The sequence below is a fragment of the Mustelus asterias genome, chromosome 20, assembly GCF_964213995.1.
Source record: "Mustelus asterias chromosome 20, sMusAst1.hap1.1, whole genome shotgun sequence".
In the NCBI taxonomy this organism is placed as follows: domain Eukaryota; kingdom Metazoa; phylum Chordata; class Chondrichthyes; order Carcharhiniformes; family Triakidae; genus Mustelus; species Mustelus asterias.
Window position 1 is genome coordinate 35,974,461 of NC_135820.1, and position 12,341 is coordinate 35,986,801.

The 12,341-nt window shown below is 44.2% G+C and overlaps 1 protein-coding gene across 1 annotated transcript in view; it reads right to left on the bottom strand.

The window, feature by feature from the left end:
* Positions 1-11,842, bottom strand: part of LOC144508284 (protein-glutamine gamma-glutamyltransferase 2-like) — a 29,253-nt gene extending 17,411 nt beyond the window's left edge. The window contains exons 1-3 of the mRNA XM_078236101.1: positions 11,787-11,842; positions 4,344-4,523; positions 2,059-2,289 (exon numbers count right to left, since the gene is read on the bottom strand). Coding sequence (XP_078092227.1) covers positions 2,059-2,289; positions 4,344-4,515 — 403 coding nt within the window. The 5' untranslated portion in view covers positions 4,516-4,523; positions 11,787-11,842. The remainder of the gene's footprint in view (positions 1-2,058; positions 2,290-4,343; positions 4,524-11,786) is intronic.
* Between the last annotated feature and the right edge of the window lie 499 nt (positions 11,843-12,341).

Genomic DNA, 12,341 nt, shown 5'->3' on the forward strand with positions numbered 1-12,341 from the left:
GGAGGGGGATCGGGGCTGCCAGCGGGATTGGATTGGGAAATTGGTATTCCCCGGGGGGGGCTGCAGTGATGGGGGTGTTGGGAGATCGGGGCTGGCCGCATGGTGGGTCAGGGCTGGCCGGGATAGTGGGGGGACATCCAGGCTTTCCAGACTTTCCAGGGGAGGTCCAGGAGGCATCGGCATCCCAGCAGTGGGGTTTTTCGGGCTGGCCAACAATCGTGAGGCCGGCATGCGGGGCCAGTGCGCATGTACTGATCCCTGTGCTGACAGATTGGTGCACACGCAGTGGCCCACTCAGCACTATGCTTCTGGCATCTAGGGCAGGAATAGGCCCAGCCCCCGATTTCCAGAGTGAATCTCGCTGAGACATTCTGTGATGCACAGAGTGTCGGAGATTCAGCAGGTATTCAGTGGGTCAGGTAAGACCTGTTGAGAGAGAAACAGATTTAATGGCCGGGACTTTTCTGTCCTGTATTGGTGGGATCTGTGGTGGGAGAATTGGCTGACCAGCCAAAAGTCCATTCACTTTCAGTTGGACTGGATGGGCCCAGTGGTGGGTGGGGCCAAAAAATCAGTTCAATTACCTTTAATTAGAGTTCGCTTTATTGACCTTATGTGAATACTGATTGCTATTAATGGGAAGTAGGATTTATAATTAAATGTTCACACTGAGATACCAGGCTGGAAATGACAGTTGTTTTTTCCTACCATCATCTGCTTTATTTATGATCTGGCAGACAATAATTTGGGAAGTGTGTATTTGTGCACAATTATCTATTGTGATATGCTGCAAAATTCAAAATGAAGGATTCATCAGCATTGAATCCATGTGTAATCCTTTGTTGGTGTTGTGGTACAAAATGGTGTCGGACAGTGGGGTTCTGCATGTATGGAAATCAGGTAGAAAGCTCCCACTCCCACCAATCAACACTGCTATTACCCCCACTTCCCTTCCTCCTGCCCCTGGAGCATCGCTGAGCCTGTTCACCTCCTCATCACCACATTGTCCGCCTCTGCTTACTTAAATGTCCCTCAAAGCCTTAGCCCCAATGACGTCAGAGATGATGGGAGTGTGGGAAGGGGATGATGAGGGGGAGAGGGGTTGAGGAACAAGTGGGGGGGCAGGGGAGGTGGGGAGAGTAGGAACTGGAGGAGGGCATAGGGGAGGGATGCCGGGGAGCATGTTTGTGGTACAGATGGGGGGTAGAGGAGGGGTGACGGGAGAGTGTTTGTGGTACATGTGGAAGGGGGAAGTGATTAAGAGCAGAACCAGGAGTTGGTGGGGAGGGGTGACAGAAAGGATTGCAGGGGCCACAGGAATGAGGTATTGGGGGAAGCAGAGCCAGGGGTATCAGGGAAATGAAAGGGGGCTTGAATTAAGCCTTTGAATAAAGGAAACCCTGAAGACATATTTAGAAATCTGTAAACACTTGCCAGCACTTGAAACTATTTGTAAATTCTTGAAACCATAGAAACCAGTTGAAAACACTTGTCAAGCACTTAAAGATAAATTGATACAAGCAATTGAAAGTGTTTCAAAGAATGGAATTCATTAAAAACTGCTTAAAATTTGCCACGAGGCTTTGTGAGTCCCTTCAATGGTTGCTCCATCCAATAGCCAGGAGGGAGTAAAAAGTCAATTTATAAACTCTTGACATGAAGCTCCAGGCCATTAGATTCAAGGCCACAAGGTTCACTAATATTCTTAGACAGGGGTTTTCCAGCCCTTCCCACCAATGGATCTTCCAGTCCCACCAAAGCCCAGCTCTGGTCCTGTTGCACTGACGCAGAATATTCACAGGGTTTGTTGAGGTGAGGCAAACATTAACTTTCATTGAGAACTATCATGCAGTGTGGCTTCAGTGTGCCATGAAGTGAGAAAAGGAGAAAACAAGATCGTGAGACATTGCATTATTTCCTGTGATAATGTATCTCATTAGTATGCCACAGGGTTAGCATTAAAAATTGGACCTCACAAAGTTGGCCCACATTTCAATTAACATAGGCCCTTTCTCATTCACAACCTGGTTCTAAATCTCTCAGAATCTGTATTCGTACCAGTGCACCATGGATTGAAGAGTAGGATGAACTCCCCAAGTTTGGAGATTCTGGATTCTTTTTCAGCTAGAAGAGATAAGCTGTATCGTCCGATCTTGGCATTTGGAGAGGAATATATGGCTAAGGTCAATCTGGTTCCAGTGCTGGAAGAAACAATGAAGCTCCAACCGTTCGCAGGTGAATTTGCTGAAAACAGGACTCTGGTTCCAGATGTTGTTGCAGGTCTTGGCCCTAAAGTAAGAAAAATAATTAAATCAAGCTCACAGCCAACCAAACTAGAACAAATCAAACAATTCTATTTGCGAAATAATCTCCATCTTCTTCAATTTTAACAAAATAAATGAGTGAGATATTTTTCAAAAAGTTGTTTAAAGTATATTTTGTGTTTCTTTTTGGTAGCAAGATAATTTGGGTGACATTTGCACAAAGCTGACATTTTCTTTATCATAAAATGATTTTGATTACATTATAAACGTAACAAGTTGTACACAATCTTCAGCTCACAATGGTCTCTTTCAATCATGTCATTCAAGTTATCTCCCAATGTGTGTACCAATGATATTAGGTCTCACAGCTTGTGGTGGGATATCCAGTCGTTTGCTTAATCGCCCTGCAGTTGGATTATAAAGGATGCTTTGCTTCTGGAGGAGACTTAACCTCTACATCACAGGAAGGCAAGACATAAGGAAACAGTTCAGGAACCAGCTGGAAGACTGTTGGATGTTAGTCTGGAGGTGCGACTCAACCAGATGTAGGTAGGACAACTGCAATATCTCGAACATGAAGTCGCGGATATACAGTCCTACGTGCCTGGGAGGGCATGGCTACAGATCTCAACGCAGAGACCAATAAGGACAAAAGATTTTGGAATTCAGAAAGAAGCTTAAGACCTCACAAGATCTGCAAAGGTTGCTTTAAGAACTATTTCATTCACTGAAATGTATTATCACGTTACCTCAGACCATCTGTCACCCAAGGTAGTGCTTACCATCAAGGTCTGTTGTTGTGCACATCAGAAAAGAGCAGACAGGAGGAAGAGGATAACAAAACTACTGTCTCCTCAGACCTTTAAAAATATTCAAGTCACTGAGCATTGCAGCTATGGATGGTGTTGGGAATTGGGAAGGTGACACACAATGGAATCACTGTCATTAATATGTGACAAATTCCCATGGAATCAACTTTCTTTGAGGATCACCCATTGCAACCTATTCACCGTCACTTTTTCCAGATGTATAATGAGTTAATTCAAATACCTATTGAAGAGAGAGTAGAAGTGGTTTAAAAGATTGATCCCAGTGATGATAAACTTCAGTTATGAGGATAGATTGGATAGATTGGTGAGGTTGGGACTGTTCTCCTTAGAGGGAAAACGGTTGGGAGGACTTTTGATAGAGATGTTCAAAATCAGGTAGGGACGGAGTGAAGTAGTTGGGAGAAATTGTTCTGACTCATCAAGAACTAAGGAGCACAGATTCATGGTGATTTACAAAAGGAGCAATATGATGTGAGAAGAAACTTTTTCACACAGCAAGTGGCTCAGGCTTCAGCTGCTCTGCCTGGAAGTGGAGTAGAGGCAGGCTCAATCGATGCGCTCAAGAGGGATTAGATGTTTATTTGGATAGAAACAATGTGCAAGGACATGGGGAAAAGGCAGGGGAATGGCACTAAGTCATAATGTTCCTTGGAGAGCCAGGGCAGACATGATAGATTGAATGGCCTCCATCTGCACCGTAACAGTTCTGTGACTCTGTGCTTCATGAGCCTCATATGATCAATCATCTGTCCTGAACAAATCTAGGGAGTTTCTTCAGGTGAACTGGGTAGGTGGTGTTGGGGGCAAAGAAAAAGGACCTTGCATTCTGTAGGGCTAGCTTGTTTTTGAGCCATATCTGAGAAGCCAGGAAATGTAGACCTCATAGGTTTGCACCATCACTGGTTGCATAAAGCACAGGAATATAGGCAGATAGGAACAGAAATAAGCAAAATTTTTGAATGAAAATGTACTTCTTGATTCCACTCTTGTGTATAGCAATTACTTTCATAGGAGTTTGAAAGACTTCCCAATTTAGTCATCATTGCAAGCCTCTACAAGAACCAACAGGGCTAGCTAACACTATATTGTGATATGTGGTGATCTCATTGTGTATTACTTGCTGCCATCAAGAAACAGAAACGGTATCGTTCACACATATTAAAAATAAATTGATAAAGGTGGGACATGTGTATGATTAACTGTAGAGATGTGTAATCTTCATATAAATCATTCATCCATGACTGACTACCTGTCTCAGCAATGAGCGCAATTGCGTTGTGGTCTATAAATTCATCAGTGTAGGATTGCAGAGTGATGTAGAAAGGCTGTCCCCTCCTGGCTATCAGTCGCTCGGTGCCGATCTCAGCGGTCCTGTGGTTTTGGTTGTTCTTCTCACAATTAAAATCAACGCCGAAATTCATTTTGGCAGCTGTAACAGAATCCACAGGATTTCAGATTATAAAAGCTAAAAGAAAACAAAACTATATACTGTTCTGTTTGATTTTGTGCTGAATGGATCTGAGTTTTCTGCCCTGTAAGAATCTTCAATGTCAATATTAGTTATAGACAGATTGAAGGGCTGTCAATTCACTACCAACCACATCACACTATTGCATTAAGTCAAAATCTGCAGATTAACATAAACTTCCAAATGGAATTCCAGAATGAAGAACACTAGGATTATTGCAGATACAATTATTTACGTGACTCGGGAGGACTTCTGATCCTTTCTTGTTGGATGAATTAAGATGGGGCTGAATGTGTTCCTTAATCATAATCATCATGTGATCTCTTAGCAATTTTTTTAAAAAGACTGGCACTCCCTAAGTCACAGCATGTTAGAATTACCGGTGCTGCTGCCTCTTCAAATTACTCTTTAGAAAAAAATAGTTTTGTTGCCAGCATTTTGAGTAAGGGTGTGTTGAGCAGATTGCTTCCGGTGTACATTCCAGATCATCTGCAATTTGTCTGCATTACAGGCTGAGATCTTCTGTAGATGGCAATAATTGACAGCAAGTGGGTGTGTACATCTGAGATGTTAACTTGATAAAGCTTAACAGTTTGAATTTACTGGAGTTATTTCATCTAATTTCGGCCAAATTTATTTATTTGAGAAAAGGAATAGAATGTGACCAGCACATCTTTATATACATTCACTTAACATAAGTATTTTCGCCCAGTATCACATATTGCCCAAAGCAGAATTGGAATGACAAAGTTATCAGTGAGCCACCTCCCAGCATTAATAGTTGCAAAATCCTTATGCTCTTTATGTGTCTGTAACCTTACTTTTACTTAATCCTCCTTCAATGCTCATCTTTCTGCTGAATGGGACTGCACCCAATTGTATTCATTCTTATCTAACCAGCCTTAATCAAAGAATCACTTGCAAGATTTTATCTTCTCACTCCCACATTGTTATCTCTTGTGACCCCAAGGATCTATACTTGCCCCCCCCCCCGACTATTTTCTCTTTACATGCTACCACTTGGAGACATCATATGAAAGCACAATGTTAATTTTTACTGATATGCTGATGACACCCAGCTCTACTTTACCAGCACCACTCTCAAAACTGTCTCAGAAATGTCAGATTGCTTGTCAAGTATTACGTACTTCATGAGTAGAAATCTCCTTCAACTAAGGATTGGGAACACTGAACCCACTGAGTTCAATCTCCAACACAAATTCTGTTCCCCCGATGCTGAACTGACATCAAACCAGACTCATATTTCACCCAGGGATGAGTTTCTCACCACATACACAAGTCGTCACTATGACTGGCTATTACCAACCCCCTTAACATTTCCCGATTCCACTCATCTACTGCTGAAAACCTCACCCATCTCTTGTTATCTCTAAGCTTGTCTATTATAATACACTCTTGGCCGGCCTCCCTTGTTCTAGCAGCCATCAATCTGAAGTCATCAGAGACTCTGCTGCCGTGTTCTAACTTGCACCTGCATCATTTCACCTGTCACACTTGTATTCACTGACGTATGTTGCCTCTTGTTTAAGCAAAGCCTCTCATGTTTGGTTTAAAATCCTGCCTTGGCCTTTTTTTAAATCTCCATCATCTCCCCCAGCCCTCTAACCTCCTGAGGTATCTCAGGTCCTCCAATTCTGGCCTCTTGGACATCTCTGATTTAAACTGCTCCACCACTGACAGCCAAACCTTGAGTCATCAAGACCCCAAGCCCAAGAATTCCCACCCACCCTTGACCTCTCAGCTTCTTGACCTCGCTTTCCTCTTTTAAAATGCTCCTCAAAACCTCATCTGTCTGTATATCTCCTTACATGGGTCTCTGTTAAATATTGCTTCATCACACTTGTGTGAAGCACCTAGGCCATGTTGAGGTTGGTGGGTAAATACAAGTTGCTAGAACTCTGAAAGATGGCACCTCAGGCAGTGCAACACTCATTCAGAGCAGCATGGAATTATCAGCTTAGTTTTGTACTCAATTCCCTGGAATGAAGCTTGAAGGGGTCAGAGTGATGCGACTGAGAAACTGCTCACTCTATTTCCATTTTTAGAGTAGAGGAAACTGTCTCACATTAGCAAGTTTTGCATTCTTTACCTCATTCAGTGCAAATATATATATATAAATATACATATATGTGGCCATTATTTGCTGCTCAGAGTATCTAATGGCATCTACTCTTAGTTAGACCTGTCCTTGTGGATGTCGATGTTTTTAAAGTTTTGTGTGGTAAATTGCTGGAAGTGTCAGCTGCAATGAGGGATTGAGACCTGACTGTACAGGGCAAACAACTGCTTACACCCTTAACCAATCATATTGAAGAATTGGGAAATTAACAATGCAAAGGCATGAAGAGTGGGTGAATAGAATTAAATCAAGTATGGAATTTTACATTTCATAGAATCATAGAATCCCTACAGTGCAGAAGGAGGCCATTTGGCCCATTGATTCTGCACCGACCACAATCCCACCCAGGCTCTATCCCCGTAACCCCACGTATTTATCCTGCTAATCCCCCTGACACTAAGGGGCAATTTAGCATGGCCAATAAACCTAACCCGCACATCTTTGGAGTGTGGGAGGAAACCAGAGCACCCAGAGGAAACCCACGCAAATACAAGGAGAATGTGCAAAGTCCATGCAGACAGTGGCCTGAGGCCGGAAGTGTAGCTGGGTTCCTGGCGCTATGAGGCAGCAGTGCCAACCACTGTGCCGCCGCGCATAAATATTCCAACAATTAAAATGTAAAGAAGTGAAACTCGGTTCTTGTGATGGTTAATTTGCTGTACAAAGAGGTTAACAATAAGCATGATGTTAAAAGGGTACTTGGACTGAAGTGGACCTTTCTCGGACAAGTTGAAGTTGGATATACATCTCAAACACAGCCACCTTGCACCTTCCCATGCTTGGCTGAGAAAGATGCAGTTTTTGTGAATCTAATGGTGGAGCATCATTACTCTGGTGAAAACCTCTGTATTTCTATGTTGAACCGCATCCATCCTCACCTGAAGTTACCCTAGCACTCTTGTGTATGTAACAGCAACACTATCAGCTTTGCTATTATTTTGACAGCAAGTTATGAACCACCGCTATGAAGTTGATGCAGCAGATATGCTGCCACTCCTTTAGGTTGCTTGTTCTCAGTGCAGGGATCCATGGTAGAGGCAGAGGTTACAGTAACACAGTGTTAGTCTCCACTCTCCACTTGTCTACATTGCTATCTTTTTAATAAAAGGGGCAAACTGTATTCCCTTAAACAGGGGACTTTTTGTGAAAGGTTGGGTGGATTTTTTTCTACAGAAACACAGCCTGATTTTTTTACCAGATACTTTGACACTCTGTCAAAAAAAATTGAGGGGGTCGTGATTTGCGCCATCACTCTGGTAGGGTGGGGCCTGATCGAGCCAGCATGACCGGCTGCACAGAGATCGGGTGCCATCTTTAAAGGCCGCCCCAATCTGTGAAAGTAATAGACTCACTCCCCCCCTCACGCCCATGGAGGAACCCCCAGAGCTTCGACATGCCCCCTCACCACTGAGGTCTTGGGGGCACTCTCCTCCCTCTTCTCCCCAGTCCTGTCCTTGCACCCCTCCCCATCTCACAAAGACGAACCAGCCCCCAATAGAGGAGAGTAAACCCATTGGCAATGTCCAAGTCAATTGTCAACTCAGGGCCCACATCAATGTCCTCTGGCACTGCCCCTGGCACTGCCAGGTTGCCAGGAGGAATTGCTAGCCTTAGCTCTCAACCCTCAGGGCCTCCAGGCACCTCTGCACCTCTGGCGTGGTCCTCTCGACTGGTTTTCGCTTTTGAAAACCAGTAGTAAATTGCACTGGCTTCACGTCACACTGCTTTGGAGTATTCACAGGGCCGGATGATACCGCATTGATCCTTTTAATAATATTGAAATTGGTGTAAATTAATGCAAACTAGGTTCATGCCCTTTCTGGGATGAACCTCATTACATCACAGCTGGGGGCAGGGAAGATCTCAAACCCCAGATCTCGCTGGCGCTTCATAGAAATCATAGAACCCTACAGTGCAGAAAGAGGCCATTTGGCCCATCGAGTCTGCACCGACCACAATCCCACCCAGGCCCTACCCCCATATCCCTACACATTTACCCACTAATCCCTCTAACCTACGTATCTCAGGACACTAAGGGGCAATTTTAGCGTGGCCAATCAACCTAACCCACACATCTTTGGACTGTGGGAGGAAACCGGAGCACCCGGAGGAAACCCACAAGGAGAATGTGCAAACTCCACACAGACAGTGACCCAAGCTGGGAATCGAACTCAGGTCCCTGGAGTTGTGAAGCAGCAGTGCTAACCACTGTGCTACCGTGCCGTTTACCCTGTTCTGGCTCTCTCATGAGATTTAGCAGCCATACCAGGATTTGCACCCACAGCAAATGGGCCCGGCAAATGGGTGCTCACTCATTCACCCTCACCACTGTGAGAGTGGATGGAACTTTATTTTGGTCTGTGGGGATGAAGGTGAATTAGAACCCTGAGATTGGGACAGAGCTAAACTTATGCATCCACTCTGCCCCACACACACTCTTACCCCGAACACTCTCTCCCTTTACCTCCTCATTCTCCCTCCATTTCCCCCTCACACTCTCTCTCTCCCCCACAATCTCTTTGCATCTCGCACTCTCTTTGCCTCTCACCTCACACTATCTCCCTCCCTCACACCATCTCTCTCACACCCAAGACTGGGAGTGAGCTGGACACATATCTCACCCTTCACACCCTAATGGTCAATTTTATTTTTCATTGTGTTTTTGTTTAGTGAGTTTTTTCGTTCAAACCTCATTTTAAAAAAAAAATTAATGTTTAGTGTTGTGAAATTTGCCCATCGGCCCCTTGAGTGAGAAATATGGGCCGTCCCCCACACGAAAAGATTGGACAAGCCTAGTCTCCAATCACTAGCAAACTCAGAGAGAAACCTGCCTGTGATATCAGTCTGTTGAATGTCCAACAAGTTTGGTGGGATGAGCTCAGAGGCCTTCAGGACTACAACCTGGCCCCTGGACCATGAGTTGCACAAGCTTGTTGTGAGGGGCTTTTGGGGCATGTGGCATACTACAGTATTGAGTAAATTTGGAAGTCACGTACCAACCGATTCAAGAACAGCCTCTTCCCTGCTGCCATCAGACTTTTAGAACATAGATAGAACATAGAACAGTACAGCACAGAACAGGCCCTTCGGCCCACGATGTTGTGCCGAGCTTTATCTGAAACCAAGATCAAGCTATCCCACTCCCTATCATCCTGGTCTGCTCCATGTGCCTATCCAATAACCTCTTAAATGTTCCTAATGTGTCTGACTCCACTGTCACTGCAGGCAGTCCATTCCACACCCCAACCACTCTCTGCGTAAAGAACCTACCTCTGATATCCTTCCTATATCTCCCACCACGAACCCTATAGTTATGCCTCCTTGTAATAGCTCCATCCACCCGAGGAAATAGTCTTTGAACGTTCACTCTATCTATCCCCTTCATCATTTTATAAACCTCTATTAAGTCTCCCCTCAGCCTCCTCCGCTCCAGAGAGAACAGCCCCAGCTCCCTCAACCTTTCCTCATAAGACCTACCCTCCAAACTAGGCAGCATCCTGGTAAATCTCCTCTGCACTCTTTCCAGCGCTTCCACATCCTTCCTATAGTGAGGTGACCAGAACTGCACACAATATTCCAAATGTGGTCTCACCAAGGTCCTGTACAGTTGCAGCATAACCCCACAGCTCTTAAACTCCAACACCCTGTTAATGAAAGCTAACACACGATAGGCCTTCTTCACAGCTCTATCCACTTGAGTGGCAACCTTTAGAGATCTGTGGATATGGACCCCAAGATCTCTCTGCTCCTCCACAGTCTTCAGAACCCTACCTTTGACCCTGTAATCCACATTTAAATTAGTCCTACCAAAATGAATCACCTCACATTTATCAGGGTTAAACTCCATTTGCCATTTTTCAGCCCAGCTTTGCATCCTATCTATGTCTCTGCAGCCGACAACAGCCCTCCACCTCATCCACTACTCCACCAATCTTGGTGTCATCAGCAAATTTACTGATCCACCCTTCAGCCCCCTCCTCTAAGTCATTAATAAAAATCACAAAGAGCAGAGGACCAAGCACTGATCCCTGTGGCACTCTGCTAGCAACCTGCCTCCAGTTCGAATATTTTCCATCCACCACCACCCTCTGTCTTCGATCAGATAACCAGTTACCTATCCAATCGGCCAACTTTCCCTCTATCCCACACCTCCTCACTTTCATCATAAGCCGACCATGGGGGACCTTATCAAACGCCTTACTAAAATCCATGTATATGACATCAACTGCCCTACCTTCATCAACACACTTAGTTACCTCCTCAAAAAATTCAATCAAATTTGTGAGGCACGACTTGCCCTTCACGAATCCGTGCTGACTAACCCGGATTAATCCGCATCTTTCTAATTGGTCGTAAATCCCATCCCTAAGGACCTTTTCCATCAATTTACCAACCACCGAAGTAAGACTAACCGGTCTATAATTACCAGGGTCATTTCTATTCCCTTTCTTAAACAGAGGAACAACATTCGCCACTCTCCAGTCCTCTGGCACCATCCCCGTGGACAGTGAGGACCCAAAGATCAAAGCCAAAGGCTCTGCAATCTCATCCCTTGCCTCCCAAAGAATCCTAGGATATATTTCATCAGGCCCAGGGGACTTATCGACCTTCAGTTTATTCAAAACTGCCAGTACATCCTCCCTCCGAACAACTATTTCCTCCAGCCTATTAGCCTGTAACACCTTCTCTTCCTCAAAAACATGGCCCCTCTCCTTGGTGAAAACTGAAAAAAAGTATTCATTCATCATTTTGAATGGACCTACCTCGCACTAAGTTGATTTTTTTCTACACCATAGCTATGACTGTACCAACTACATTCTGCACTCTCTCGTTTCCTTCTCTATGAACAGTATGCTTTGACTGTATAGCGCACAAGAAACAATACTTTCCACTGTATACTAATTATGTGACAATAATAAATCAAATCAATCCTTTTACAGTAACACTTTAAAAAATATGAGCTTTCCAATGTAACTTCTTCATAAATTTGATTTAACTATCCTCAATGTTTTTACAAACAAATCTTTCTTGCCTCGGTGCCTCCCCACCATCTCCCTCAGGTACAATGATTCTACTCAACTCACGTGTCGTTAAGTTACTTTCAGTGAAGTGATCTCTTCAGTGTTCCTCCTGTAAGTGTGGAACTTATTACAATCTGTCAACATTTATACCATCAACGTCTTTGCTATTGGCTGCAGCATGTCTGAAAATTGTCATTTCTTGTTAAATAGGATGACCAAGCATCAAAGCTGCCCAACCTGTTAAACCTACTTTCAAATATGTTAGCTGCTGCCTGTGAGAACATAATGAATCAAGTTAACCCTTAAGGTATGCAGACGTCATCATTTTTTCTTCCTTTGCTTTGATTCTCGTCCAGTTGCAAACTCGGCACATTTTGTAACTGAGAATGTAGAATACACTCCCCTCAGATTACTGTCAGGACTACACTTGGCCACATGTCACTTGCAGAGTCCCTTAAAGCAACTGATACCAAGAACTCAGTCACACTGAGGACAAAACCCTGATTCCTTTAGAGTACAGTATTATTTGTCAGTGCCACGGACCCACATCAGCAGCTTCATTGGACATTGCAAGTACAGCCTGCCAATGGAAATTAGTAAGAAGTTTAACAACACCAG